General features: G+C 48.1%; 3 protein-coding genes across 3 annotated transcripts; 1 reads left to right on the forward strand and 2 right to left on the reverse strand.

The window, feature by feature from the left end:
• Positions 1–190: 190 nt before the first annotated feature.
• Positions 191–1,865, reverse strand: F9C07_4665 (putative polyadenylate-binding protein; the record flags this gene model as incomplete). Its single annotated transcript, XM_041290692.1, has 6 exons — positions 191–503; positions 556–873; positions 927–1,021; positions 1,075–1,164; positions 1,220–1,310; positions 1,360–1,865. 6 exons carry the CDS (start codon positions 1,863–1,865, stop codon positions 191–193), a joined length of 1,413 nt encoding a protein of 470 aa, XP_041144317.1.
• Positions 1,866–3,711: 1,846 nt separating this feature from the next.
• F9C07_2281720 (putative dehydrogenase) lies at positions 3,712–5,617 on the forward strand. Its single transcript, XM_041285228.2, has 3 exons — positions 3,712–3,999; positions 4,224–4,414; positions 4,691–5,617. Exons 1-3 carry the CDS (start codon positions 3,843–3,845, stop codon positions 5,432–5,434), a joined length of 1,092 nt encoding a protein of 363 aa, XP_041144318.1. The 5' UTR covers positions 3,712–3,842; the 3' UTR covers positions 5,435–5,617.
• F9C07_2281721 (fry-like conserved protein) lies at positions 5,618–14,311 on the reverse strand. The gene is made up of 5 exons (XM_041290693.2): positions 13,965–14,311; positions 13,088–13,830; positions 12,798–13,028; positions 9,428–12,736; positions 5,618–9,375 (listed from the first exon to the last, which is right to left on the reverse strand). Coding segments are annotated over exons 1-5 (7,767 nt in total). The 5' UTR covers positions 13,966–14,311; the 3' UTR covers positions 5,618–5,892.
• Between the last annotated feature and the right edge of the window lie 552 nt (positions 14,312–14,863).

Here is a 14,863-nt window from a genome sequence, read left to right on the forward strand (position 1 = left end):
GGTAGCAATCGACAAAATCAAAAGACGGCCGCACGGCGGTGACAAAACAAACAAAATTGACAGAACAAACATGGAAAAGCAAAAGGTGCAAAATGATGTGCTTTTGTAAACATTGTGACCTATAGCATATGCTGGCAAGTAGTCATGGGGTCGAATTTGGTGATAAGTCCAGAAGGAATTCGCAAGTGATTTAGTGGATGGATCGCGGAGATTTCACAATAATCTCCCTGCGTGACGGAATAGGTGACAAAGACTCAGCTTTGGTATTCTCCTTCCGGGGGCTGGTTGGCCCAGAACGGGATTCGGCACAAGGAGAGTTGGGCAAGGCTGTCCTGGACGACACTGTCCTAGACGAACCGCTAGAGATGGTTTCCATCCAACCCATACGAGTGATGGGAAGCCGCCCACGATAGACAGGTGTGTGATCAAGTGTCGCTGGGCTGTTCCCCGCGGACCAGGTGTTGAGGTGCACATTGCTGGGCTGATTCTTCACCATAGGATACCTGTTTTCTCATCAGCCAGGTTCATCTTTTCTGTACACTTGTCGATACGTACGGAGGAGAAATGGACGTCGCAGGAGTCCAGGTAGGGCCCACTCCCACGGGCGAGGGATAACTGATTTGGGAGTTGGGGCTGAGATGGGACGCAGTTTGTTGCAGACGATGCAAAGAAGGCGATGGGGTCGAGCCTTGGACTACCTCAACGGAGTAATTGTACTCCCCAGCACGATAAGCACGGCGCTCATTGCTTTGCTGTTTGAGTAGCTTCTGCGCCTTTGTGTCTGCAAAGCGAAGGAGTAACTTGACGCCATCTTTTGCCGTGGTATTGTGGTATTCGGTCAACACTTTCTCTGCGATTTCGCGGGTCTCGAATCTAGCAAACTTGTTAGGTTGCAACGACATAATGGAATGCGCTGGGACACCAACCGAGCGAATCCAACCTCCTTACTCACGCCTGTCTTTTCATCGCGGCTAATCTTCTCGGATACGACACGGTAGGGCTCAAAATGACGACGAAGATCCTGAAGAGAAACGTTTGTTAACCCAATAACGATGGGAAGATCAGTTGGCTCACCGCTTCAGTCCAGTCGTTCGGAATGTTGGTGCAGTAGATATTGGTGGATGTTTTGTCTTCCAGATCCTTGAGGCGCGAGTTACGAGATTTCTGAACCATGTCAACCATGATCGCCGTCCATTGAGCGCCGCAGGTGGTGTTTTACCTGAGCAAAGCTGGCTTGATAACCAAGATAGAAGAAACCCCGAATGCAATTCTCGCAGGATTCGAAGTTGTAGTATTGCACGAAGCCAAAGCTACCGCTTCTGTGAGTGACGAGATGGTAACTATGGACACGTCACATACCCTTTGCAAAGGCCCGTATCCAAATCCACGATCGCCTTGCAACGATCAATCTTTCCGAAGCGGGATGCATATGCGTAGAGCATCTCATCGGTCGTCTCCGGCAGGAAACCTCGGATGTAAACATTGGTAATACCCTCACGATTCTCGAGGCATTTGGCGAGGGTAAGATCGGACGGATTGGTCCACATTGCAGGCACTGCCCGTGGAATCGGGGGATCCTGCTGTGTCAGACTCTCCAGGTCTTGGAGGATGTAACCGTTGGGAGTTTTCATCATCTGAAAAGGAAGGCTGAGGCTTTCGTTCTTCTGCTCCTCATTACAGTTCACCAGATAAGGAAGGGTAGGGTATGGAAGAACATTTGGGTACATATATGGCACCTGAGGTATCTGCGGTATCTGAGGCATCTGATCCGGGAGAAACACAAAAGGGTATTTTGGACGCTGTGCTTGAAGATTCAAGGCGCCGAGGAGAGGGGTCAAGACATCACCCGAGTGCTGAGGAGCCATGATAACCTTGCAATCACTGGCAACCTTCAACAGGAACTTAGCTGACGGCACAGACTCTTTGGAGCTTGTTCTGATGTAAACTTGTACGTGCTTGATAGACGACTAGTAACGGGTCATTTGAACAACGCAGGGAACGGGGAGAACAGGAATCAAATTAAGCAACAAGGGTGAGAGTGAAGAAGAGGAGGAAGAGATGGAGGAGAAGATGAAGGAGGAATGCACAATGAGCGGGAAATTCTCTTCATATCGTCGCTCGCTATAAGGAAAGAGTATGGTGTCTTCCATACATGGCAGGAACCGTCGGGCTTGTTGGGGAAGGAACTTACAGTCAATACCAAAGTAGGTCGCAGTCTGAACGACACCCGAAAGTGTGACCTGGACAATCTATAGTAGCAGTTGGCTGCACCTGCTTAACAGATACTACTCGATACAAGAGGCTTGTTTACTAGGGCTCGATTGCAATGATATTAATGGAAACTATAAACGATTTTAATCGTTGATTGTGTAGTATGAATATTCACAAGCTACTACTTCTATCAGATCACATTTAAAAAGAAAGAGCAGGTGACTTACATTCTCCTTTATACCATTAGTATTCTTATTTTGAGTATATAGTTGGGTTCCATAAACCATATGTGGCCTCATATACCAATAGGTACATAGCGGCTCATACTAGGTGGTCAGAGCCGCTGGGTAGTTATACATATGGGGGGTCACATACTTTTGACTCCTACTGTATATATTCTTTATAACTCGTTAATTCGTATAGCCCTATCAACTGTGATTTCAGGCAATCGTAGAGTTCACATAAAGCCGAGCGAGGTGTCCAAGGGCTCGTAAGCTCAGAGGTAGTGAGCTCCTTCTATATCATTCGTTCGACATTCTATCTAGTGCGGTCCTGTTCAAAGTGGATCCTATGTTTACAAGCCGCTCATTGGTTCCTTGAAACCCTTTGTAGGACCAATGAAGCTATTCGACCAACTATATGGATACATTCATTGAGATGTCAGCGAATCTGTTTAGCCGAACAGGTTCGACAGGTCATTCGTCGGTTGGATCGACAATTGCATTTACACTACAGGCGAAAAAACTCGAAATCACATAACTATGGATCGTAAGCGTCATTGTCAATAGTAACACTTTCCACCCCGGTAGTCCTTACAATGTTTGACTAAAGGGTAGCTCTGATTTTGAGAATAGTGAAGAGTGAATTAGTTCGAGTTATGTTTGTCCGAAGACGTGGAAAGTTATCCTAAAGAAAATAAATATCCAAGTTCTACAACTCCCTTGTATGTCTGGAGAAGCTGACTAAAACGAAATAGGATAAAATCAAAATACAAGGTTAAAATAAGGAATGGAAAAGAAGGTTAGGAAAAGTAATCCATGGGAAGGTAAGTTAAGGCTATCCTGCACGTTGGCGTCAGTATACATCAACTTCGGTGGATAAACGATAGCCTCACAAGGTCTATGGTGTTTAGCCACTGGATGTAGTTAGCTTGGGCGTTCTCCCTTACAGATCCGGTCCTTGTCCACTAAACCCCAGAGCGTTAGGACGGTCTTTCACGTGAGGATCTCGGCTCTCGGAGCTCCGCAGCCATTCCCGAAGAGGATTTCCCCGCATGGGACAGAGCGGAGAAGCTGGAGTGTCGACAGCAAGTCAGACCACTTGGAGTTACCAAATCCTGTGCCTGAGAGGTCCCGATCCTTCCCTGATGGGTGGATAGCTCGGGTAGCAACGGACAAAATACCTCGTTTCCTTATTCCCGTCGAGTCAATTGACCCTCACGGTTCTGCCTACGAAGCCAGCGTTTGAACTTTATTACCCTGGTTGAAGGACATGGGTTACATTGGAGCAAATATAACTATAGCTGCTCCCCCATTCTTTCCCTCGTCGTCCGCGTACCCGACGGAAAACACCCATACTTAATTTACCAGCCTCTTGGTGCCCTGTACAGTACACACGCTTGAGCTGTCAAGATGAGCATGTCGCGTGCGCTATCCCTTCCTCTGCGGAGGGTGTCTGCCACTTCCCCAACCATGCGTTTGTCACCCTCAGCGTTCACAGCTACTAGAGCTTTCTCAAGTTCATTACGACGTGATGATACGTGGGGGTTTATCGGATTAGGCCAAATGGGTATGTTAATGTTGTTTTTGGTTCAACTATAACCTTTATCCTTTCCCGACCCTTCGGATACCCAGAATGATTACCGCGGGCACTGGGCCACAGCTCCTATATTTGATTTCCACTTTTCACCTCCTTATACCCGAACTCATTGAATATACTATCTCGTTCTACTTTACGCCCCTCGCCTCTTCTAAGCGTATGCACTACCGGGAACTAACACCATGTCTCCACAGGCTACGCCATGGCCAAGAACTTACGCGCTAAGATCCCCGCATCCGACACACTAATCATCCGCGACATAAACGAGAACACCGCCAAAAGATTCGTCGAAGAGACCCAAGAAGCTGTCCGGAACAGTGGAGCCAAGGAAGACACCTCGAAGGTGCTTATCGCCCAAAACGCGCGAGAAGTAGCGGAACAATCGGTAAGTTTCGCGTTGCGTTTTTATTAATCCCCCGGCGAACAATTCATGTTACAGGATCCGCACAAACCTTGCTTTAAAGGAGTCTTCATTATGACTGGACAGTGCTATAATTATATACATGGATTTGGCTAGTTACATTGGCGAAGAGGACAAAAAAGAAAAAGAAAAAAAAAGAGAAAAGAGAAAGAGAAAGAGAAAAGGACTGGAATTATTTGATTAGTTACTAGCGGGTCTGAAAGCACGAAGGCGCATACTAAACTACCACCTACTCTCCAGACAGTGATAGTCACCAGCCTTCCGGAACCCGAACACGTCAAAAATGTCTTCTACTGTATGCTCCGCCACGGCGAACTCCCGGCCCTAGAAAAGGAGCGCTTGTTTATCGACACCTCCACGATCGATCCAGCTTCGTCCCGAGAAATTGCCAATGCAATCCACACAACGCGCCAAGGGCGATTCGTCGACGCCCCGATGTCAGGCGGAGTTGTGGGGGCCCGCGCCGGCACGCTCTCCTTTATGTTCGGGGCTTCATCGCAGACCGGCGAGCTCGTTGACCGCGTCCAGTCCGTTTTGATGCTAATGGGCAAGAAGGCCTGGCACATGGGTAATTCGGGAACAGGCGTTTCCGCCAAATTAGCCAACAATTATCTCCTGGCCATCAACAACATTGCCACTGCCGAGGTCATGAATCTGGGAATCCGTTGCGGACTCGACCCCAAGGTCCTGGCCGATATGATCAATACATCGACTGGTCGCTGCTGGCCGATGGAGATCAATAACCCGGTTCCGGGCGTGGTCGAGACCGCGCCAGCATCGCGCGAATATGCCGGTGGGTTTGGCATTAGTTTGATGAATAAAGATCTTCGCCTGGCGATTTCCGCTGCGGAGGAGTCTGGTACTCCCCTCGCGCTGGCCGATAAGGCCCGGGGGGTGTATAAAGCGGTGGAAGATGAACATCGAGGTAAGGACTTTTCGGTGGTATACAAATGGCTGCAAGAGCAGTCGGCTACTCAATCGTAGCAGATTATCATCGGATTGAAATTGTTCTTCTTGGTTGATATTCCTTTAGCGCCGCACTGTTTTGGGAACCCTACATAGTTTTCTGATTTCTTATTTTTTTTTCTTACGTTATATGCGATGATATATGCGGCAGAGTTAGAATTACATACGCGGGCAATTGAACAAACATGACGAAATTATAGTTGTATTCCCTCCAGGTTTGGCCAGATAATATACATAAGTCTAACTTCTACGGTAAGGAATGACTACCGGCCTGTATAAACCATTCCAGAAAGAAAAATCAATGACATGCGGGTATGTAGTATATGTAATCTCCGAAATAAAATTGCGCAGAAACGCCCCCCCACATTGCACGGAATATTGAAGAAAAAAGGCAACGTATGACCGACAAGGGAAAAAGAATGCTTATACAAGCCAAGTGTACTCCGTAGTCAGAAATGCAAAGATAAAGTGAATGATTATTGGCCCGGTGATGCTGGGTTGCTGGCCGGACCTGTGAGATACTCTGGTGGCACTTTCGGCACACGGGGTGAACTTGCAGCCTGTGCCAAAGCCCGGTGTTGAGCTCGGACAAGATCGCGTTGTCGCTCCTTATCTCGGTTATTCGCGGCACCGCCAGTAAGCCGTCTCATACCACTTCGGATCATGGACTCTAGTGACGAGGACCCATCAGTTGCGCTACGTGTTTGGTTCAGTTGATGAGGTGCCAGCCTATTAGCTATGATGCGCTCATCGAGATCATACATTCCTTCTTCAACTTCATCATCGGAGAGGAATGCAGATTCGTTGAAGCCAATAGGTGGAGTAGAAAACTGAGTACTGGATGACGTAGGGGAGAATAATTGATTGACAGGAGACGTCACCGAACGAGCGTGCGACACTGGGCGCAACGTTTGACTCGACGCCTGAGGTGTCAGTACCCCTGGTGAATGTACTCCAGGGTTGTCGAACCGGAAATTTGGGGGTCGAGATTCAGCGAGGCCGTTATGAAAAGACGACGAGGAAGCCGTTCGGGCGAGCGATTTTCGTAAAATCGGGGCTGTTTGTTGGTCATAGAGATTGGCGCTAGTGTCAACATAGGTCCCTGTAAAGCCGCGCAATGCCGAGTCTGGTATAGACTCAATTGTCGGGTTACTTGTCTCGGTTTCTTCAAAAAAGTCGTCCAGGCTGTCCAGTTTTTGTACAATATCTCCAATATTGCCATCCGCCTGCGTGTCAATAGACTTCATCGTATCAGCCCGCATCGGGAAGAAGGAATCGTTGTATTCGTCTGCATGGAACTCTACTTCGGAGGGAGTGGTTTCTTGCACTTCAATACGATCGACCTCAGCACAGGTGTAGAAGACGGCGTGGACGTTATGCCGGGTGATACTCGATTGGGTAGCAGGCATCGGTATGGACCATCCGGTGGGTTCTGGTATACCATACAGACTTTGAATACGCTCGTATTCTTTGCGGATAGCCCGAGACGAAGATGATGATGCCATACTCATTCGAATGTGATGACGCTCCATAGGGTTGCCTGAGACAGTCATAATATGATCCATCACCTGCAGAGCTTGAGGACAAAGATCGGTTTGCAAAAGACGCAGGAGGGGTGAGATCAAGTCAAAGCCATGGCATGTCACCTCTCCCCGTCGCATGTCAATTTCGGGAATGAGCACGCAGAGTATCTTCATGATCTTGACCCGAAACCAATTGGTCGTATTGGTCAGCAAGCCCATAAGAAAGATAAGGCTCTGAACATCTTGCCGAGGGAAATAGTACGAGCGGATTTCGGTGATTATGTGGCTTAAGAAATCGTTCTCGGCCTTATACTGTCCATTGGCAAACCCGAGGAGCGAAGCTGCAAGACGCGGGCACCTCTCACTCTCAGCAACACGAGCTAACAATGTAGCACGAGCAAGTGTCTTCGGATCATCAACGGCGGGATCAAACTGGTGTAGAAAGTGGGCCATGTTTGCCAGAATTGTGAAGAGAAGGCGGTTACCATCACCCATGAGTTCGTTGTTTGGAAAGCCACTCAAACGGTGCAGAACATCCAGTGTCAGGTTAAGCGATTCGCATGATTTCAAGCCTTTGTAGACTAGATTCTGAAGACCATCAAATCCACCCTCCCATTTAGGGGGCTGACCTTTGATAAGCTCTGTGACAACCATCGGGTCACTCAGATCGACGCGCTCCATGAACTTTTCCAACATACCAATACTCTCAATGAACTCTGTCTCATGAATAGTGTTTAGACATGCACAAGTAGTCCAAAACAATTGTGGATAACGCAGAAGATCCGTTGGGGCCAAGGAGCTAATTATAATCTTGAGCGTTGTGAGTATCTCCATCGAAAACGTCCGGTAGTCCGCTTCCTCGTCCGCAATTGTATTGGATAGTCGAGCTAGCATATCTGCAAGCATCCTAGAGTCCAACGACATGGATATGCAGCGAAATACTTGGAAAGATCGACAGGCAAGGTGTCGTACCGGGCATGAAGTCGCCCAATTCAAAGCTTCTTTAGCCCAAAGATCATTTATACCTTCATACGCCAGACTGAAGAAATCAACAACCTGTCCAGTAACACTTCCCATCGACGAAGGAACCCGGCTACCGTTATCCTCTTCATCCTTATCATTGAGGTCTTCATATTCCCAGACCACCTTTGGATCGCTTTTGCGGATAGACTCTACAAAATCTTCGATAGACTGCCTAGTTCCAGCTGAGGCGTCGTCTTCAAGCTTCGCAGCAATTAGTTCATGGATCAGGTGAACCAACATTTCTCTAGCCTGCTCTTGTACGGTGAGTGTGTAGTGATCCCAGAGAATCAGGACAACGTGAAGTAGCTTGACCACATCTTCCAGGGGAAGAGTAACGGGAGCAACCATTAAGTCCACGAGAAAGACAAGAGCGACTTGGCCAAGAGAAAGTCCTGCCTGTTTGTTCCCCACCGGGAGTACGGCTGCCAGGTCTGCAACATAGGGCAAGCCCTTGATATCCGGTGGAGGTGGGGTTATATCTTTCCTCTCCTGTACCATGTTCTTAGGAACAACTTGCAGCAAGAAAAACTCGATGACCTTTGAACCAGCAGGAGTCCCTGCAAGGAAAACAACAACTTGCTTGGCATACTCCACAAAGTTCTGTTCTTTACGCTCCAAGCAAAGACTAATAACAAAGTCGAGAACTAGCTGCACGTTCCCGCCGTGCGGACCTGTTGTCAATGCCTGCCAAAGAGCTTGAACTTCATTCGGAAGTATCGTGCTGCACCGAATGGTGATCTCGAAAAGGTTGGCTAAAAGCATATATGACCTGGCCGTAGGCCCGCCGTTGGGATCAACCTGAAGCTCTATCGTCTGTACCCATGGCAAAATAGCAGCGACCATGTTTCGTTGACTATCGGGCCGCAAGTTCCTGAAGTGCAAGGAGAATTCTGAAAAGAGAGTAAAAGCAAGGTCAGAGTGTTGTTTTGCTAAACGCTTAGACGTTTCAAACTGAGCTAGTTTGTATACGGCGGTAGTTTTATCAGAGATACTGATGTCGAAGTCTTGCAGTCTAGAGCTCTTCTGTTGGCGTTCCTCTAGAATGCGAAGAAGCTTGGCAGACTTCATTCTGATCTCCCGTTTCTGATTACCGAGGGTAACGAGGACTGCCCCCAATATTCTCCAGAAGCCAAGCGGGTAGTCCGTGTGCTCGATGAGTACCTCAGAAACCACTTCAAAATAACTCTCAAGAGCCTTGGGCCGTTCTGTGATATAACACATCTCTATCGATCGTTCCAGCAGGTAAGCATGCTCTTTATTGTGAACGATCAGATTCTTGAGTGCTCGTCTGCCAATCGCATGCCACTTATCACTGATGGTGCTGCTAAAGATGATATCAATCCACGATAGCATTCGTCCCACATCGAATCGAAGCACTGAGCCACTTTCTGTAGTAATGCTGATTGGTCCCGCCTTCAAGAATTAGCTGACGAACATAAGTCATGAGAGCGAAGCAGTTACTTACACACAAAGATGCCATAGCGTTAAGCGCCGCTGCACGTAAATTCTTCTTTTCTATCTCCATGGCCGCTGCAGTGTTACGTACGTCACCGGTTTCGCGCTGGTTTGTAATAGCAAGTTTGCGCATATTTTCCTCTCTCTGAGAGATCTGAGCCTGGTTTGGGGAGTATCCGCACCAATCTTCCATGAGAGAGAATGCGGACTTTCTGGATTCAAAAGGTATCCAACGTGAAGAATCCTTTGTGCGATGGATTCCCTCAAAAAGCTCTTCCATGAGCCCACAGAAATGAAATCGTAGCCGCTGGAATTCCCAGTCATTCTGAACCTCGGCATCACTCAAAAATATCCGTAGGTCTTTAGCGTATGTCACGAGGTTGTTGACGATCCAGTCGTCATTATACACTTCTGGCTCCTGCAGAAAGTGCGATGTAAGCTTGTAAACATGTGTGACTTCTGTCCGCAGCCTATCCGTTCTTCGATTGCGTTTCGGACTGCTCGGAGATCGGTGATGTGTGCCAATGCGAATCTTAGCTTCCTCATTGCAGGTTGTGACGGCGTACTGGAGTGACTCAAGCAATGTACGATAAAGATTCTTATTTATGGAACCCAAAGCGGCAACAATTGCATTGCGGATGGAAGTCCTTTCAGCTGACAGCAACGGAATTACAAATGCAAAGAGACTCCTGGCGGAACTGATCTTGTCATTTGATTGCTGCGAACCTTTAGAGGATTTCCGCGCATGTTGGGCATTGGCTAGCTGACTCTGAGACTGCGCACCTACACTATTGACAGTCGTGCAGGCCATGACCAAGTAAAGCTTCCACTGTTCGATCAGAATCTCAGCGGTCATATGGGATCTTCCATGGGGGCGGGTCTGTGTGGCATCCAAGGGGCCATATGGAGGATGTTGGGGATTTTCAGCAAGTCCCGTGATCGTTTTATGCATCAGAACAAGCCTTGCACAGACAATCTCCCGCCCGAGGGTCACAGCAAACGGACAAGTCTCGAAGCTGATCCGGATAATATTCGGGAACACTTTTGACCACAATGTTGAATCGTACGACACTTCACTGCTACACAGTTCGATAAGTGTGTTTTGTGATGCACTCCTCCGTTTTCCTTTCTGAATTCGGCTTCTCTCGGCAACTGTAAGTTGCTCGTCACTTACATTCAAGATCTGGTGAGAGTCGGCCTCGAGAATCTTGATGATTCGTGTATTCTCCTTACCAAGAGCTCTGTCAAACTCCGTAATAAGCCGCAGTACTGTTATAGCGAAAGCTCGCACCCTTCTAGACTGCGAGCACAGAAAAAATAGGCCATGAGATTCAATCTCTTCAACATGAGCCAGGACACTAGAAAGGTCAAGCTGCAAGGCGCGGCTACCAGAGCCGGATTTATCACCCGAATCAGCTGCGACGGCTCCCTTGCTCTTGTGTTTGATCTCCTCTATCCAAATCTCCAACAACTCAACATAGAGCCTCAATGTAGATTCTATGTGGCCTGGACCAAGCATGCCTTCGTCTGACATTGTTGAATACCTTGCATCAAAGTTGAAGATAAACCGAGCAAAGCCTATAGTTACCTGCTGCGCGTGACATTGTCTGGCAATCGCCTTCAAAGACTCTGCGGATGAAAAGGCTATATTGGATTGCACGTGGGCGGTGCCAGTACATAGCAAATTGATCAGCGAGTTAAATGGTATATGATCTGATAAGCACCGGGGGAGTGCTTGAACAGCAACATGAAGCAAATCGTAAAAGCCTTGCCGTTGATCTAATGTGTTTATGTGATCATCGCGCCTCCCAAAACTGAACGCCTCTGAGATCGGGGTCTTCGGAGTCGCGCCTCCAAACTTCTCATCCAAAGCCGCCTGGCCTCCGAATGTGTTATCACACAGAAGGGTAATTTTACCCAGTATCTCGCAGAAGCGGATATAGTAAGTCCTAACGTTGTCACTCAGCCTGGAAGTGTTGACGGGACGTGGCCGTGTATCGTCTCGGCTTTCCAAAGCAGTTGGTAACCGCGGGTCCGTAAGGAATTGGGGCCGCAGCAAGTTAGTCGATGCTGAGATGTCAGTAAAGGGGTTCGGTATGGACCCAGTTGGAAACGGAGGGCATAGTTGGTCACAGTTCTCAAGGTCGGTAATTATAGCAAGGAACGATCTAATGCCGATGACCATCTTCTCCGGCTCCATCTGCTCAATCTTCAATTCTTTGCCGGATAGGAAAAGGTCTGAATTCATCATAGGGAATATGATGTTACGGAAACAAACTTCCGGATGTTTAAACCCAATCATGCGCACCAGTTGAATTAACGGCTCCGTGATCGCCGGCTCGGTACTCAGGTATGTTCTCTTGCCCACGGGTAGTGCAATCCTAGCTATCTCATCAACTTTTCGTAGAGTAGCTGTCGGAGACTCTGAGTAGCGGAAGAAGTACGTCCAAAGTAAGCGGCACATGGCATGGAGAGCTGGGCCCCTGGTAGGACGGTCCTTTAGCCTTGCTGGCAGCCCTAAAATGACAGACAACCATTGGGAAGAAAAGTTCTCTTTAGATGAAACACACAAGAGTAAAACGTGGAGAGGAAAAGTAGCAGCCCAATGGCGAGGTTTGGTCAGCATTTGTGATAGGCGCGATTGGACCAAATCCAAGAATTCCTTCCACCTAGGCAGGGATAAATCGCAGTTTGGATTTGCTGCCACCGGGAGAAGCAGCTTTTCGAAAATATAACAGTAAGCCTGCTTGACCCGCTGCCCATGCGCATTAACAAACAACCGTGCCAACGACCGCATGAAGTCACACGACTTAGGCCATGCGTCTGGAAAGGTCCTAATCCGGAGATGTCTCATCCCTAATATCAAAAGCTCGGCTCTGGCATCGCCATCCTTCGAAGGCCCCCGAAGTGTTTCTTCCTTTTGGTATCGTTCCAATTCCGTTATAAAGCGGGTTGTGACACTTGTGAAGTTTGTTTCACTCATGATTCCGAGCAGTTGCGAGTATATCCTCCAATTAGCTATGCGAAGTGGTGAGGCTGCAACCTGGTCTGGATCAACCGTCTTGAGTTGGCCAAACACAATTTCTTCCAAGCGCTCAGCCATGTCGACGGTAATAGAAGCAAGACTACTCTGGTTGAATATCTCAATCAGCACTCGGCAAACGAGATACACTGACACCGTTGCACGGCGCTCAGCCAAAATGACATCGTCACTCCTGGAGAATATGGGGTTAGGAGGGTGGTCTGGCTGAGCAGCCGTTTCAGCAGCCACTTGGGGTGGTTCTGTATTCCGCCGTATAAGTAAGCCGTTCTCCTTTGACTGGCAGAATTAGGTATGATTAGCTAACGGGCGCCTATTCGCAGGGGGATCTGAACCATACTTGATTAGGTACTTGTTTGGCCAGGATTGCAGCATCGCCTTTGACTTTACGCCAGTACATTATTGTATCAATCAGAGGTTTCGGCTTTTGCCGTGCGATATGGCCAAGAGCGGAGATCAACTGATCAAAGCCTGGATCTGCTCCTGGTCCACATACCATTTCCACAGGCACGTCAGACTCTCCCAGTTTCATAATTGCTTGGTTTATCTTGTTGTCTGCCTGGCCAACAAACTTATCCCACAGTCAGCTGCTATTCCAAGTATACTTGCGCTGGGCCGAGATGCGCTTACAGAGTTGAAAAGATGGTGTAAGGCATATTCCCCGACGGTCTTTGATTCTGTAAGATGATTCTTTGAATGCGACCGACTATGTGAGCGTGGTTTCCCACTCGAGTTCATCCTTCTATGTGCTGGGTTCGCCAGTCCGCCCTCGGCGGCCTCATCGGTATCACGATCTTCGATGGTGCTCAACATGCCCTGCAGGGTATGAGCCGTCCCGTTGGTCGCCTGGTTCTGATGAAATGTATGCATATCAAGCTGCTCCAGTCTGCCTAGCGGGGAATTATCCTGTTCAACGCTAACGCCACGCCCCAGGGACGCGATCATCTCCGGGCTCAGAGGACTATTGGAGGTGGAGGAGGCGGCGAAGCTGGGATTACGAGAGTGCTGGATCCCATGAACTATCGAAGTCTGGCGATGGTGTCCGTATGAGTTAGAAGGACGTCTCTCCAGAGTAGCATCGTAGCTAGCGCCGGGGCGTCCGGAAGCAGTCTCAGGGCTTTTGGAGTGAGAATGGCCGCGGCGGGTATTTTGAGGTTGAAGGGTCGAAGGGGCGAGCGTGGAGGGGTCGGCTGGTCTTCCTCTAACGGCGGACGTTTCTCGACTGTGAACGGTGGAAGATGGAGTACTTCTAGTCACTAACCGTTCCGGTGGGGATGCGAAGGTATGGTGCGACGCGAGACCTGACTCGTCAGGGATGAGGGGCATTGTTGTTGGCTGGACGGGGCCAGCTTTGATCGATGGATGTGAAGCCACTAGACATGCATAGAATTCAGATTAGTTTATCGATCGTCGAACTATCATGTCGTTATATGAAGGGCCTTGGTGTAGGAACTCTCGAAAGAAAGGCTAGTATTCAAATAGTTGGAGAGTCATCAGGGACACATACTGTTGTACTGCGTCTTTTTATTCAACCTGGATTCATTGCTTACTGAGGCTCACATTTACTGGAGCGAAAGAATCCAAGGACAATTTAGACCAGCACATTGTTGCTCAGCAGCCCGAAGATAGCGGAGAATAAAGTGAGATTGTGGTGGTGTCCAAGGATGATGATCTCTGACCGATGAGCTTTGTCCTAATGGGCAGTTGTTTGTTCGCGACCGAAAGCACGGGTCTTCTATGGGCACCACGAGAGGGAAGGGGGGAACAAATAAAAACACATGGCACTCGTCCACGGTAATTGTTGATTAAATTTCAAAGATTCCTTATTCCAAAATAATTATGAACAAAAAAAGATAGGTCTAAAGCCGATATAAACTCCCTATCTGTAGCCTTATTTACACATAAAATTGCTTCGCGTACCGCAATATCCTTCGGATACCGGCGGGCCAGTTATCAAGGAAAGCCCTCGTCATGATATATATATGATAGACATTCCTTCTGCATATTTTCATAGCCTTACCATCAGGTTCATAGCAACCTACTTATGTATTCCAATACAGTCCAGATCTTCCCCGCAGAGAACCAAGAAAATACAAGGGTTGGCGGAGTATCTTCAATATAAAGTGTTCCGCAACTAACGCTTGTGGGGTCCAAGAAAGATCGGATGGCGTAGTTAATATTTCTCGAGCTCATGCTCTTCCACAAATTACAAGGAATCCATAAAAAAGAGAAGAAAATATTAAAAATAAAAATAAAGAACTGATGGACTTCGTTTAACTTAAAATGCCCCCAGGGAGCCAAGCCATTCGAGGCAGCCATGTTGTAGAGTGGTGACAAAGGGTTGATGTTGATTGTTATAATTGAACGAATGCCGTGCTTATCTAAATGAGACTTCATCGCCTATGA

The sequence above is a fragment of the Aspergillus flavus genome, chromosome 3 (genome assembly GCF_009017415.1).
Source record: "Aspergillus flavus chromosome 3, complete sequence".
NCBI classification, from domain to species: domain Eukaryota; kingdom Fungi; phylum Ascomycota; class Eurotiomycetes; order Eurotiales; family Aspergillaceae; genus Aspergillus; species Aspergillus flavus.